At 34.1% G+C, this 16,678-nt stretch overlaps 1 protein-coding gene across 2 annotated transcripts in view; it reads left to right on the top strand.

The window, feature by feature from the left end:
* ASCC3 (activating signal cointegrator 1 complex subunit 3) overlaps window positions 1–16,678 on the top strand; it is a 266,328-nt gene that overhangs the window by 175,568 nt on the left and 74,082 nt on the right. For both annotated transcript variants that reach the window (XM_071548808.1, XM_071548809.1), the window contains 6 exons: window positions 3,638–3,802; window positions 4,634–4,720; window positions 6,930–7,106; window positions 9,116–9,341; window positions 12,386–12,540; window positions 16,171–16,269. In XM_071548808.1, coding sequence (XP_071404909.1) covers window positions 3,638–3,802; window positions 4,634–4,720; window positions 6,930–7,106; window positions 9,116–9,341; window positions 12,386–12,540; window positions 16,171–16,269 — 909 coding nt within the window. The remainder of the gene's footprint in view (window positions 1–3,637; window positions 3,803–4,633; window positions 4,721–6,929; window positions 7,107–9,115; window positions 9,342–12,385; window positions 12,541–16,170; window positions 16,270–16,678) is intronic.

The raw sequence follows: 16,678 nt of genomic DNA, 5'->3' as shown, positions 1-16,678 counted from the left end.
TTGCTTGTTTCCGCCCTACCCCATCAGCTTTTGTTTTAAAATGTTCCAAGACATGGTATCTTATAACTTTAAAATGACATTTTTAATTGGGGTGAGGTGATATTTTCTTTCTTGTGATTTATTAATTAGAAGATTTTTTTATTAAATTTGTTTTGATCTTTTTTTATTTATTTAGAAGTGTTCCATGCAGTGATATGAATCAGAGCACAGTTACATAAGGATTTTTTCTGCCAAGTTTTTCTTAAATATCTGTAATTTTTAGGAAGTTTAATAGATTAAATATTGTTACCTTTTTTTGAGCCTAATCCAAGTCAAACTCACGACTGCATGGTAACTGCAGTTTATTTAACATCATGAATCTCTTTTGTGACTTCATAATTTGTCTTGATATTGTGGGCAGCAATTTATTAGGTCATGGTAACATGTAGAGGTATATGTCAGGCGAGAGTTTTGTGGTATCTTTTGTCTCTAATAGTGGAAGCTGCAGTAGAAGTAGGTGGGCTATTGTTTAAGCTTCTGCAGACACCTTTAGAGCTCTGGTTATCCCAAATCTGTTTCCTATAAAGACTTGTATAGTACATTACCATATGTTAATATAACAGTATATAACACAGACCACAAAGTAGTGGATAAATGAAAACCAAAAATTGATTTGCTATGAATATTGTCCCATTACTATAAATTCCTATTTGTTTTTACACTATTTGAGATTAAAAGAAATATAACTATGATGGTAAGAACTGGTGAAAAAAGTAATAAAACACTAACAGAAATATTTTTATAAATTTAAAAAATAATGAACAAGATCTGCTCCCCCTTCCCTTGCTCTTGTGTTTTCATTCAGCAGGTGAGAAAGTGGAGGTTGCCAGCACTTGTCATTTTCTGCCACTAACCTTCTTTCTACCTCCCTTGATTTGATCTGCTAATACATCACATTCTTACGTTTATGTTAAGGCAGCAACAACTTGTATCAATGTGAAGTGTTACTCTTTCATTTAGGAGCAAAACCAATGCCAATCCCCATATTTTCTAAATAAAACAGTTTTAAACCTCAAAGATAATGTTTTATAGACAGTATAAGGATGCTATAGTACCAGATGCAGGCATAACCAAGTATTAGACCATCCTATTCCTTCTGGGTAGAGGTATAAGAGGTATCTTACTGGTTTTCAGTAATGTTGCAGTGTTCCTATTTCTGTCTCTGTTTTGACTGACAATCAGTGTTATCCATTCAGAACTCATATATCCATCATGGATCACGCTTCCCAGCCATTTGATGGGGCTGAGGTGATGCAAACTCATTCTCCTTTCCCTTTCCACTGGCGCTAACCACATCCAGTAATTATCCATACAATAGGGTGTGTCCATACAAAAGGGTGTGTTGTGCTGCACAGGGAGCCCGTGGCAAGCACGCACCTGCCAGGCACCGACACGTTTGGTCCCTACATGTTTCTCCAGGACGTTTCTTGGCTACCCCAGAGTAGAATATTGCAGGTCCACTGCTTTGATTTGTGATTTTTTTCAAGTTGTTTGCCAGAAATGCCTATAATGCCTTTCACTGATTTGTGAAAACGGCCAAAATTTATGATGAGCAGCAGGAGGAAACAAAGAGTGGAAGGAAAAAGTGGAGCAAATGCAAATGTTGTGTTAGTGAAGCCTGTAGTATGAATTACAGGATTTTCTCACACTTGTAGGGTTCCAAAGGAAAGGTGTCTGAGTTTTTAAAATACACCCTTTTGTCTATTTTCTTCTCTATTTGGTTCCACCCTTTGGTGTTCCCACAGTTCTGCCAAGCTTTTTATCCCTATAAACCTTATGTTTGGAACATCTATAAAAGTTAGAGGAGCGTGTGACCCACATTTCTCTCATTAAGCTGGAGAAAACAATTTGGATAATAATTCATTTATCATGAAAAGTAATGTACTATGTCATGCATTCTTAAATTTCTATATGTATACTCCAGACCTGCTCAGTTTCTTACTCTGTATATAACAAGATTCATTGTAAGAGTAAAAGCTGTTCTAGGCTAGGTCTTCTACTTTGTGGCATTTCTAATTATGCAAGTTCAACAAGAAGGGTGTTAACCATAGATTCTCTAGACTCAAATATTTTTTCATAGCTTTTTCAAGTTGGTGACCTTTCCTTTAAAGTTAAAACTTTTTATTTGTAAAAGAATATTAGTCTACTGTTACAGCTTTAGCTTTTATATATGTAAGACAAAGTTTGTCAAGTAATTTGGACTGCCAAAGGAGTAGGGGAGCATTTTGATTTTTTTTAATTTTTTCCCCTCAATAGTTTTAAGAAATAAATGTTAAACATCTGGCATCTGGATCACTCTGTTTTTGACCACCTCTGCTCTGAAATCTGACCTCAATGCATGACTTACTATTTAGAAAAGCAGTCTAGACCTTGCTTTTGACTTGAAACTAAGGCAAGCCATAACTAAGAAGAAACAGCTTCAGAGTAACGAGACAGAATATTAGGAACGAGTCTTGCAGCTGCTTTGTGGAGATGACTATGTTTGTCTGCAGCTTCACTGACTGTGAGTTGAAGCACTTCTGCACAAAGATGAAACTGAATCCTGGCCCAGGGAAAACCAGAACAAGCCAAAGCATGACAATTCTTAAAGCCTGCTCCTTTTTGCAATCTTGGTCATAGATCTCTGTTGAAGATTTACCAAGAGGGCTGGTATAACTCTGTAGGAAATCTGAACTGTGTAGGAGCCCTGAGGTACGAATGCTGGCTGTGGACTAGAACAGATTTTCAATCTTTCCAAATGTGGTGAATAACATTGCTTGTCTAATTAGAGCTGTATCTTAGGTGCACATATTCCAGAGGGTTAACATAACTATGAATCCCTTTTCACCCATCACTATCAGTGTGGGTATCCCAGGTGCACGATGTGGAAACATATAATTAGACAGCAGTCCCACTCAGATGGGAGTTTTGCCCAGCCTTTTACTTACTAACGAGATAATGTGCATTATTATTTGGACAAAATGCCAAATTTCCTGAGCTGTGATATGAATAGAGGTGGTGTTGAGCACAGCAAGCTCCTTGTATGCTCTTACTGTGTTACTGTACGTCTGTAACTTAGTGATTAGAATATCCCAGTTGACATACCCAAAGCTCTCGGAGATGTTAGATGGCTTTTGCTAGTAAACAGTTAAGCTATCCCATCTGAAGCTTAATCTAGAAAGGATGCAATTAAAGTCATCTTCATGTCAACTAACCAGGCAACATAAACAGAAGATGATATAAGATACCACCTTTTTGTGAGTGATACAGAAATCATAATTTAATTAACGATATCACTGAAACTTCTTTCAAAAATTTCTGTGTAAATTTATTTCCTAGTCATGCTACCATTTCATAAGTAATATTGGTCTATATTGTACTGATAGTCTCAAACGATTACAAAAGAAATATTTTTCTGATTATTTGCTCCCATACATACAGTTTTTGGTCAATAATGTCAATGTAACAGTTGTTAATAAGATCTCAAGAAAATCTCAGTTCAATAACTGTACCTTCCTTTTATCTGATTTCTGACTTTGTGTGACTGGGTTATCTCAATAAAATTATTTATTTGCCACTACTTTTTTAATGCAAATAAATATGTCTGTTTCGTGTCTAGATGGATCCAGGTCTAGAAAAGCACAGAGAACAACTGGTAATTGAAGTCGGCAGGAAACTGGACAAAGCCCGCATGATTCGCTTTGAAGAACGGACTGGCTTTTTCTCTTCGACAGATTTAGGCAGAACGGCCAGCCACTACTATATTAAATACAATACTATTGAGGTGAAAGATGACATTCTCTTTTTGGGGGTTTTTTCTTCTTTTTGAATGTATATCTAAAGTAGTTGTAAGGAATTACAGTATGTGTAGCCAATTTGTTCACTATATTTTCAAATCATATTTACTGAAATGGGGAGAGGGGGAATAGGAAAAAGAAAGAAATGAAATATCAAGGAATATTGAAAAATTAGACTTGGTGTAAAGTGAGATTTGAAATTCCTGTAGTCTTTTTTACTTCTTTTAGGAGAATTCTAAGAAATATTTTGATATCCATAGTGTGTGCAACCATTAGTACACAATAACACATTGAAGTGTAGTGTCTGATAGCTTCTCTGGGAGAAAATCCCATCAGGTTGCCAACCTTAAACAACTTTTTTGGCACTGTAATCAGACTGTGTTGTAAACATGTACAAAATTTGTAGTATTGGAAGCTTGATTTGATATACACATTCATCTTAAAACCTAACTTTTTTAGCAAATAAGAACTTTTCTTAAATAAAAACTGAAGACTCAGCATCAATACTTTTAACTGTTTACTGTCACTTTGTATAATTAGTCTTACTTATTTATTCACTCAGATACATCCTAGACTTTTTTTTAAATGGCCATGTTGCATGTCTCTTGATTTTGTGGTGGCCAAGTTTCTAGGGACTGGTTTTCTGAAACTGGTGAAAAGTCATTCTTTCAGCAATTCACTCTTATTCCTGCGTCTGGTCTTCCAGTAATTATTTTAACTTTATATGCCATTTAAAATCTTGATTAATATTTCTTTGTTTTGAGCTATATGTGTGTTTTTATTTTCAGTGTTAGATTAATTCTTTTTCTTTTTAATAGACTTTCAATGAATTGTTTGATGCTCATAAAACAGAAGGCGATATTCTTGCAATAGTATCAAAAGCTGAAGAATTTGAACAGATAAAGGTAAAGTTAAAGGATGTCTTGGAACTAGACATTTCTGTTGTACTTACTTCATAAATACTGACTACACACACAAGTTTAGTTAACTATTAAGCAGCATTATAAAATTTTTTTGAAGTAGGCATAATATGCTCTCACTCAAAGTCATGCATAGTTCAGCCTAAATTATAGTGCACATTTATTAATTAATTATGGATCTTTCAGAACTTCTTTCAGATGCTTTTAAGAACTTTTCAGCTCCTCGATTATTAACAGGTGAAGCTAAGTGTCCATTGGAATAGTGTGCCCAGGGATGAGCTAGTTTTTCTGTTTGAAGTTTAAAGCATTATTAGATGTCTCCCTGAATGATTTGCTTTATCAGTAATGAGACGGGACTCTGTGAAGTTAACTCTGTGATATATTTCATGAAGGGAACAATATTAGATTGGCAGAATGATAAATTCTCATGAATTAAATTCAAATTTGAAATCAAGAAGGTTGTCATAACGGATTTTGTGCAGGCTAGAAGATTACTGTGCTATCATACTCAGTTCAGTTCTGCTCTCTGGTTTTGCCACCTTTTTGTGGGCAGGACACAAGGCAGTACATTCCAAGCTGGCATGAGCTTGTTTGGCCTTGGTTCCATCTCATAGAGGTATAAGACAGACTCTACAGGGTTTATTAGCTTGGGCTCATTGCCATTTTACCACAATTATTCAACTTTCAGATCAGAGTTGGCTCTCATTCACCTGGCTCTGTGAACTGGCAGTGTGAATCCTTCACCATCTACATATTTACATATTTGCACACATTGTCTGAGTATTACCATCTCTTTATCTAATGGTGAAATTCTATTTTGCTGTAATCTCTTCTAATATAGAAGATAATAAGCAGTGAGGTTTCACAGTCATACATGGAATGTTTTCCAAGCTACAAGGATTTTTTCTTACTACAGTGATTCTGCTTTGCTATGTCTAAATTTAGCTTAATTTAATATTTAAAAGAAAGGCATATGAATAACATGACGTGATGTTTCTATATCTGTAATAAAGTTAGTAGTGATACTTCTTAACTAAAACATAGTTTTTCTGCTTTGCTTTCTCAAATTTGTATGGTATGGTATTGGTGTGCAATCATTTCCAGACTTTTGTGATTCATTTACTGTGCAGCTCTGAATTTTAAAAGTGGTTTTCATAAGAATATCTCAGGATTTGCCACTCTATGTTGTACAAATTGTGACTTTTGGTATTATGACTCATGTCTCCATAATGCCTTTAAAAATTTTGCAATAGATAACTCACTAGTAGCTGAAATACAGATCTGGATTTGACCTGCACTGTGCTATGCAAGAGGAGAAAAAATTATCAAAAATGCTGTTATAAGCAGAGTATAGTACTCCCCTGACACTGGAGTCATCTGTGATGTTTGTGTACTTCATCTCTTTCTTTCCTGTGGGACCAGTGACTGGATATTTGGGGATTTTAACCCAGTCGTCTTAGGGTCTTTTGTATGTTAGGTAGTCAGGTCCAAATGAAAATTACTTTCAGATGGTTCCCTGCAGGGACCAAACATTTACCCTCTTTAAATAAGTTTCACACTAACAGACTATCAGTAAATCAAAGAATATGTAGATTTATGCTAGTTTTGCCATGTAAGGGTCATCAGTTAGAATGTGAAATGTTATGCATTATTCAAACCATAGATATTAATATTACTTTACTCATAATAAGACTTAATCTTATTAACAGTGAAAATTCTAATGCGATGAATCATAGTACTTCACAGTTTTGAGTTTAAAAATTTATTATGCCACATGCTAACTATGCAACTATAATGAGTACATTTAATGTTAATTCAAGATTGCCCTAATCCAGATGGACAGAGGTTTTACTCTGGTCAAATAAAAATTGAAATCTCATCAGATGAAGGATGGTAAGGTCAGAAGATTCAATTTTTGTGTCATATCAAATTTTTGTATGTCAATGGCAACCTTAATAGATGGTGATGAATAACAAAACATAATTGTGTCCCTATTAAGATAGTTTCAATTATGGTCTATTAGCTCCATTGTGGAAGATGTGGGTTTGCTGTTTTTTTACTTTCTTTTTTTTTCCTCCTTAAAACTAGAGACTCCATTTAAAAGTAATGCAACTGTTATAAGGCAATTTTGATTTCAGTGTAAAAATTTTTATAAATTGCTTTAGCCTCTTCATAATATATAATTGTGTTTTAGGTAAGAGAGGAAGAAATAGAAGAGCTAGATACCTTACTGAATGATTTCTGTGAACTTCCTGCTCCAGGAGGTGTGGAAAACAATTATGGAAAAATTAATATCCTCCTTCAAACATACATTAGCAGAGGGGAGATGGACAGCTTCTCACTTATTTCAGATTCTGCATATGTTGCACAGGTAAAACCAGTATTTTTTACATATCTGTTGCTGTCTTTTACTGTTTTCGTTCTCTGAAACACTTGCCATTACATAAGTAGGCCCTTACCTGCATGTTTTTGTACATTTTTATGCAAGTTTGTGTGAAAATCAGAAGGTGTGTAGTATAGTAGTTAAGTAGAAAGTTTTGCAAACAGCTACCTTGGGAGACTATGGCATTTTTTGGTTAATTTTAATGTCCTTTTTGTAGTTGTATTGGATTAGTGCCTCTAACTGGGATTGCACAAAAATTATATTCTTAACTTTCTGCACTTTCTTCTAAATGTGAAAAACCTTTGTAGTCTATTTTTATGTTTTGGCTACTTTTATACTTGTTCTGCAAAACATAGTTTATGTTTGATTCACATACCTTGGTTTACACAAGAATGATGTGCTATTAAAATTTGGTTGCTAGGTGTCATCATGCAAATTAACATACCAATCTATGTATTTGTTTCTCACCTTGATTTGACACCTGAAGGGTTCCTTGTTACACAGCACCTTCAGTTACTACATGGCCATGTACACAGGAGGACACAGGACAGATATCTAATAAGAGGGCTGTGACATGAGCTGCTTGCTTACACATCAAGAGTCCATCTTAGAAAGATAGGAGTATTGCTTGAAAGTTTAGAATTCTGGATTCTGAAGAATTCAGAGCAACAAAATGCTTGTAGACAATCCTAGATGTGCAACAATAATAAATTTATGAAATTGATTATAAAATTTTACCTTTTAGCCCATCCTATGTCTATCTCTTATTTTTTTTTTCATTCAGCAACATGTTGCATGGAATCATTTTTGTCTCAATCCTTACAAAGCCACTTTGGAAAGAATTAACTGAAAAATTGCATTTAATTGGTCCTAAAGAAGAGATTTAAATATTCAAAACTATACATGTTATTCAGCAACATAAACTTCTTCAGAATGCTTACAATTTGTAGCACATATGGGTATAAATAAGAAAATTCTGAATTGATTATGCACATCATAAGAAGGCAGTTGCTTTTATTTGTCTGTCTCAGTTATAGCATTTTTAATGAGACAACACGGTCTTCTCAGATCTTCATAAATTGTATTTGTGGAACCAGTACTACAAATTGTGATTTTTTTTTTTTTACTGGGATAGTGACTATTAAAAAAATTATTCATCCTTTCTAAGGAAGAAGAATGTGCTTCTTTAATAACATATGCTTCCTATCACAACCAAATAACTTTCTATTTTTTACTCCTTTTGGCATAGCAGAGCCAGTAGGGAATGATTATGTTCTATTCAATGAATCAGGAACATAATTCCTAATCTAGACATAGTATCAGTAGGGGAAGGGAAAAAAAATAAAACCACACAGCTTCATAATACAGCTTGAAAAGTTTATGAAAGGAATATCATAACTTAGCTTTCCAGGATAAGACTGACCTCATTCAAGCTTATGTTAATAATTAGTTTCCAAGACCAGAGCAGATTTGTACAGTTTGGTTTTACAATAGTCTCAGAATACGGTAACATTTTTTAAAAATAGTCACTACTGTTAAGCTTCTGTGCAAATGTTGTGAAATTCAGTGTGAAATGGGATACTATTGTGAAAACATAACTGAAAAAAAAGAAAACTTGAATTTCCTTATAAAGTGAGTTTGCAGGTGTATATTATATGGGGGCAATGGTAAGTGAAATTGTTTCAGAAATGATTCAGATGCAATGAATTTAGAACTCTGCAATGTTAGCGTAACCATAATCCAAATTCTATGGCAGACCTGACGCTACGACTTTAATTGGTTGCACATGTTTCTTTTCATAATTTCTAAGGACAGTCAGGAGGTAGTTCTGCCACTACACAGTGATGGAAAAAATAGTTTTCAAAAATGTTTGAATAAGTTTGAAAAGAAAAACTGTTGTTTCAGTTTGTCAAAGATGAGTCTATGGGATCCCTTTCATTTTACAAAGAATACTTGAGAGAATTACAACAGTTTTGCTTTTTTTTTTCACTTTCCAGAATGCAGCTCGTATTGTTCGAGCTCTTTTTGAGATTGCCCTTAGGAAACGTTGGCCTGCAATGACATATCGACTACTGAATCTCAGCAAAGTTATTGACAAGCGGCTGTGGGGCTGGGTTAGCCCTTTGAGGCAGTTCTCAGTGTTGCCACCATCGGTCCTTTCCAAGTTGGAAGAGAAGAATCTCACCATAGACAAGATGAAGGACATGAGAAAAGATGAAATAGGTGAGAAATCAGCAAGGCTGATATGCTTAAACTATTAGAAACTGCTGGCTAGGTTAGAATTAAATCTGAGCCATTGATTAATATACCCACTGTGGTCTGGAAGCCATGTAGCCATGTACCACATCTTAATATGGTATTATGGCCTGTCCAATAAGGGTGGGTTTTTTCCATCTCCTCAGCTTGTAATATGGCACAGCTCTAGGGGTGAGGCTAGCCTCTGTCCTGGTAATCACAGAACACAGATGGAAAGGAGATGTATGTTCATAAGTATTTACATATACATGTATATATACATATTTAGGTTGACTTGTGCTTCCCTTTTTGCCCACTTTACATAATATACTACTATAAAAGGCATCTGTTTACTTTTGCCAGTTGGAACAAAATGGCCTTTTTTTTAATGGAAATACTATAAACATGAAAAAGAAGAAAACCAGATTATTATATCCAGGTATGCTGTCAATAAGTGGCCACCTTCTGAAACACTGCATAAATTTTCATTTAACATGGAAAATTCATTGTCACTGGTGTGATCTTAGCAAAACCCTAATGGAATTTTTTTAAGGATTTGACAGTTCGATAATGAGAAACTTACTGATAGTTCAATAATGAGAAACTTACTGATAGACATAATGACAATTGCTAGTAAGTCTATATAAACTGTTGTGTATAAACTGCCCACTAGTATTGACAAGATGGACATTTATCTATATACACCTGCAATTTGTCTAGTTTTGTTTTATATTAACTTAGTTTGAAAGTACATGAGTCTTGGGAATTGACTGTGGAAATAGGTCACTGCTGAGTATATGCAATGATATTTCATGTTCTTCAGCCTTATAAATATCAAAGGAAGTTGATCTGTGCATGCCGGTGAAGTACAGATACTTGGCACAGTTCCTCCTGTCTAGTCTCTGTCTCTGACACCAGGGATGTGAAGGAAGTGCTTGCCTGGCAGCTGCCTTTTTTTATTTTGAATTCAGAGCCATGTTGAAATGAGAAAAGGCACAACTCCCAGGTGCTGTCTTGTTTTCTGACTTCATAGGGGTAGTTTCAGTCTTAGTGTTTCTTCATTTTTAAATGTTTTTGTGGCCTTGAAGATAGAATAACAAAGGCAAGAGCTGGCTAACTCAGCCCATGGCTTAGCAGGAGATAAAATTATCAAATAGATGCCAGCCCAGTGAGCAAAGAGATGTTGTGTGCACAGATCCTTGATTCCAGTGTACCATGAACTGATCAACACCAATCTATGCATTATTGCAATGTAACCATGGAGTTTCCAGAAAGCCACAAAATCACTCTGTTATCTGAGATAAACAGTCCTGTTTTTTTCAGAACAGAGATTTTGGAATAAGAATTTTTTTTTTAAACATACCTATTTTCTCGAATAGTCAGCTTTTCTTCAGAAGGTTTTAATATTTCTTAAATGCCATCAATGGTTTCTCATAATGTGGTTATTTAAAAAAAAAGGAGGGGAGGCAGCTGGAGGGAGAGAGTTTTGTAATATTTTGTAGAAGTTCCCCTATCAGGTAAGCGTAAAAACCCTCAGTGCTGCCCTGTACAAACACTGTTCACTCCACACATCGTGATAAAGAAAGTGATTTTTGGCGTGAAAAAGTGCTCTTGCCTACATAGGTTTATTGAGTCATATCTTTAATTATTTTTCTTCTGCCTTTATTTAACCTGACTTCTGAGCTTTTATCTCTAATTGCAAAAGCTAGTCCCTGTGCAAGTATGCTATAATACTGCATATGTGTACCAATATAAGTGGTTTGGGTTTTAATAACCCACTTGCTGGAGGTGCACTTATTTTACCAACTGCAAATTAAACTGATTAAATAAGTGTTAAAACTGTTGTATTAGAGATTGTTTCTTAAGCAAGATCCCCATTCATTTCTTCAGAGTATGAACACCTGTGTGAGGCAATATCTGCAATATCTGCCAATTTTTAAATAAGAAAAACTGAAAAGTTGAAGTCAGGATCAACAGAGAGAAAAAAGAGCAATTGCAAGATGCTATGCTCCTAAATTTGTTTTTTGTTTTCAGGAAAAAGGTTGCATCACCTTTTGACTTTGGATATAATGCAAATAACAAGATTTCTTCTCCTTTTTAAATTTTTTTTTATCTTTTTAAATGGTGGACAGGAACCACATAATGATATCAGAAAATATCAGTACCCATTGGTAAGGTAGCTTTTAGCAGGGAGTACTTATGGCCATCACAATTAAAGTCTAAAATACATTCCACATAACTACATAAGCAACTTCAGTGAAAATGTAATAAATTAACCATCCTTCCCTAAATAAGCCAGAAGGTGCAGTATTTTTCAGGCAACAAAGAAATCATTGCTACACACTATATTATATTTAAAATGAAGAGCAAGGGAACAGAGATTTGAGCTGTAAAATACAAGTAGGACATTTTTCTTAAAGAATAGAATCAATTATTGCCTTAGTTACTGTGATTGCAATAGAAAATAAAAAAAGCAACATTTGTTCTTTCTTTGTCTCAGTTACACACGGATATATTCTGAAATATCAGAGCTGCTGTAAGATGTTTACTCATGCCTTTTTAACCTATTAACTACCTTTATTCAGTTTTATGAAAAGCATTATGTCTGCTTTGGATCACTACACAGGATTTGTAGAAGTTCAAATGTGTGCCCTTCATTAAGTAAAAAGTCAGTATTTATGTTTTAAAAAAGAACTATATGGATTGGTAAGAACCTGGTGAAAAAGTCAGTAAAGGAAAGAGAGCTAGCTTGACATAATATGTTTTCAGTATGAATTCTTAATAGTTATTTTAACCCCTTAGTTATTGCCAACAGGGGGGTTAATACTGATTTTTCTAGGCTATAAATTGCTAATTCAAGTTAAGTATTACAAAATATTCAGACATGCCAGGTCAAGAGAGTCAGACATTTACTCACCTAAGAACAAAACAAGCAAGCAATAATACTTTTCTCTAAAAGCCTATTTGAAAGTCAGAGTTGTATTCTTTTTCCTGGAAATGCAAATTTGTTACACCTAATGTTTTCTTGGCAGGTCATATGCTGCATCATGTGAAGATTGGATTAAAGGTAAAACAGTGTGTTCATCAAATACCCTCCATCATAATGGAAGCAACAATTCAGCCAATTACCCGCACAGTGCTCCGAGTTCGGCTGAACATTGCTCCTGACTTCACATGGAATGACCAGGTGAAAAAAAAGGAGAAAGAGGAGGAGGAAGGACAGGAAGCATTAATTTAGCTCCAATAAAAGAGATGATTACAAGTAGTCCATATATTTATTCTAGCTGAAAAGCAAACGTAATATTAGGAATTGAATGACCTTTATGACGTTGGTAGAAGGCAGCAGGCAAAGATCATCTTTTTATTTCTATTAATTCTTACAGTATTGGGCTGTTCATAGCATGTTGAGGCAAATGCTTATACTAAATATTAGCTGTAGTCACACACAGATTACTTTTATGTCCAAAAAGGAGAGGAATTAAAAAGGAAACACGAGTGAGTCTCTGAACTGTGAATGAATGTCAAACTCATTCAAATGAAGCCTTGAAATGTAGTTCATGTATGCCAAGTCCTGCTGCTCTTTATGGCTTTACAAATGTACATTCAAAAATCAGTGCCTTTTTTTCTGTTGGGGACTTGTCTGAACAGAAAAACTGAGATGTGTTTGGAATTATATTCATCTGTATTTTGTAGTGCAAATTTGTATGAAAGGAGTTTACTAGTTGCACGTTTAGATCTACCCACACCCTTCAAGTCAAAGTCTATTCATTAGAAATAGGTTTAAGATAAATCTAAATTAAATATATATGTCCACATGGGGGCATTGTATTGTTGCTGGTACTTCTGAAACTTTCTACAGAAAAAAATATCTCAATGGGCAAACATGTTTTTCTTCTTTTATATTCATGAGATTTACACTTAATATAAATTATTCTGAATGGTGGATGTTACGTATCTGTTCTCTGATTAAATATTAATTTTAAAATCCAGTAGATTACAAATTCACCTTAATCACAAGTAAATTACAGTTTTATTGCACAAACATGTAAATTACTTTAGAATTTATTTTCCTGACATAAAGGTTTTTTGTTTTTTCAATTTGGAAGTTTCACCAAATTATTTTATCAATGGAAGATTAATGATCAAAATGTAGAAAGCTGATGTTGTTTGCTGCCTGGGTTTATTACAGAAATATTTCAATGAATTCCTACCAATGAATTACAACATGAAATATTTTTTTGTTGCCTTATTTATGTACCATACTTGAGAAGGGAAAAAAAGCATTACTTTTTTGTTTTGAAAAAAGTCTTCATTATTCAGTCTTTCATCCACTTTACCTGTAATCTGTTAAATACAAAAAAATTTACCATTCTTCATATTAAACTGTATCCTAATAAAAGGTAATTTCTTAATCCATTTTTAGATTTTTCTACAAAATCTTGACTCTTCTGTATTTTTACAAGACGAAAAGAGATCCACACAGAATTATACTGTTATTTTGATTCTGAACTTCTAAAGTTATAGCAAATTTTTGTCAAAAATCTATTTTTGCTATGATTCCTTTACACAATTTTTCTGGTGGTTGGTTGGAAACGTTATGATTGTTTTACCAATTCAACTTAAGGAGTTTTTTTATGTGAATTTATATATTGGTGCTCATAAAAACTTGGAAAATTTTTTTTTTCATTTTTTTCTCATTTTCAACACAGTGGTTGATTTTTCTGTTTCTTCAGTAAATGAAACGTCTATCACAGTAAATAAATAAAGCTCTCAAATTTTAATAGTCTCTGAAAATTAATAACTGTCTTAAATTTAAGCATTGACAATCTAAAACTGTTTGTACATCATCATGGTGTTTTAGCAAGCTTTTCAGAAGGTATCTAAAGAAACTTACAAGTAAAGCTGTAATTGGTAGAAAAATTAGTTGCTAAAAAATTCCATTCAAAGAATAGGAGTAAGCAAATAAAACCGGAATATTAAAAATTTAAATTACCATACTTGATTGAAATACCCTGCTTGGCTAACTTTTCATGGGTTTAAGTTTGTTCCTTTAGCTGAATACTTAATTCTAGAACGATCGCATCCAAAATTTTGCACTTGCTGTTACGAGTGAAAGAAGATATGGTTTGGTAGTTATGAGCTATGACATCATCTTGATCTTTAATGACTTTAGTTTTCAGTGCTGAAAGCCTTTAAGTTCAGTACAAGCATGTGAGCTGTATCTAGTGAATAATTTTTGTTCTGTTGTTAGAAGCAAAGTCCTATGAACATACCCAGACAGAGCAATTAAGCCTTCCTGCAGTCAGGAGGATTCCAGCAGAAATACAAAATAATGTAGTATTAATTAACTGAGTCATATATACCAGACATGCAGTTTTAGGGTGATGATTGCTCCAAATACAGGTATGTGTCAGTTCTTAGGAGCTCCTCAGAGTTCTTGAGAATTTTTACTGGAAAGAGTGTTGCATTTCCTATGCCCAGATTGCCCTGATTTCCCCATTCAGTTTTTTCACAGGACTTTCAAAAATTAGGATGCTCTTACAGTTAAGAAAATTTCTGAGCTTCGAACTTAATTGCCTTAATTCTTCTTTCCTCTCTCAAATTCTCATAGACTCTGATGGAATAATAGTCTCACTGCCATTTTTCAAAATATTACCTGCAGTGACCTGTGTCCTTTCAGTCCCAGTGAAGCTGCTAGTGAAACTCAAATGTAAAGAAAATTAATAACTGTCTGTTTCTCTATTATGTAACTGTGGTAAAAAAAAAAAAAAGCAGAAACAAAAGCACCTTCTATTCTTTGTACATATTTTTATCTGCAAAAAACATTGCAGGATGTTTTCTGACATGCACAGGAACGAATTATGCTGAAACTAATGTGCACTCTGTGAATCAATACCAAATTCCTGCAGTGTTATAATTGCCTTTAGAAGCAATTATGCACTTTTTTTTTTAATGAAGTTTAGGAATAATTTCAACTTTTTTTTCATCTTCTGATTTTGCAATTCATCACAGTTCTCGTCAGAAACATCAGAGTTCTATATATACTTAATAGTCTGTCATCCGTACTCTTGTAGTATGCATTTTTCTTTATTTTCCTAAATATTTAATTAAAATACTTGTACATTGGCACAAGATATTTATTCTGTTAAATAAATCAAAAATCTGAAATGAGCATCCCACCTAGCTATGATCTGTGGCTGTCATTGCAAAATAAGGTACATAACAAAGCAAACAAAAATCTAGGATGGAAAAAGGTGTTGCCAGATGGTAGGGACAGTTCTATTTATGTTCTTCTCACTTCACCTGTAACAATGACTACAATCTATAGCCTCGTGAATCCCCTTACTGTATCTTTCTAGAGAAGAAAGGAAGAGAGAGAAGGAGTGAGGAATGTCACAATTCAGTGTCTGGTTTTTCCTGAGAGAATGTTTTTGATTGAAAAACGAGTAGACAACAGCAAAAGACAAATCCTCTATGCAAAATCCAAAGGCAGAAGTATGGGGAGGAATAAAGAGAAAGTATTGTTAGGAGCCTAATGGAAACCCTGAGAGTTTAGTCTATAAACAGCTGAGACACTACCTTCAGTTGCATTTGTATCATGTCCATTTATATGATATCTACCTTAAGCAAACTTATTGAAGCATAATCTTTAAGCAGACTGATCAAACTCAAAATATTATTTTGCTCTTTCCTCTGATTTTCTGTATTTCTGTATTCCTTTGTGAGCCTACATCATTTAGAAAGATATCCAATATACGTAGCAAACCTAGAGAACTTCATTTCAACTAAAACAAAGCTATCTTTTTTACTCTTAAAGGTACATGGCACTGTTGGAGAGCCCTGGTGGATTTGGGTAGAAGACCCTACTAATGATCACATTTATCATTCAGAGTACTTCATCATTCAAAAGAAACAGGTAATGGATTTTCTTCAGAATCTCAAAGCAAAACAAAAATAAAGTTAATGAGATGAGGATTTGTAAGGTCAAAGAGTATTTTGACCCAAGCAGATTTTCAAATCAGTAGCAAAGCTTTCAGATTCAGATGTAATTGATAAACTTGGACCCCCACAACAATGTTTTATAATCTCAACTGTCCCTTTTTCTCTTTCTGCCAATGCTGGAGTGGCTATTTTCAGGTGAAAAAAAAAAAAGAAAGACTAATGATTTTGTCTGTTCAAGAAAAAGATGAAGAACCAGCCTTATTTTTGTCCTTTGAAGACCATGGAAACAAAATACATTCCCAGAGATTAAATATTTTATAAAGATGTAAACATTTAGCACATGGAGGTGCACACATACTTTATTGTTTTGTGTTCATAACCCT

This window comes from Pithys albifrons, chromosome 2 (assembly GCF_047495875.1).
Source record: "Pithys albifrons albifrons isolate INPA30051 chromosome 2, PitAlb_v1, whole genome shotgun sequence".
NCBI classification, from domain to species: Eukaryota; Metazoa; Chordata; class Aves; order Passeriformes; family Thamnophilidae; genus Pithys; species Pithys albifrons.
The sequence above is the reverse complement of the archived record's forward strand: the minus strand, read 5'-3'. Positions and strand labels throughout refer to the sequence as shown.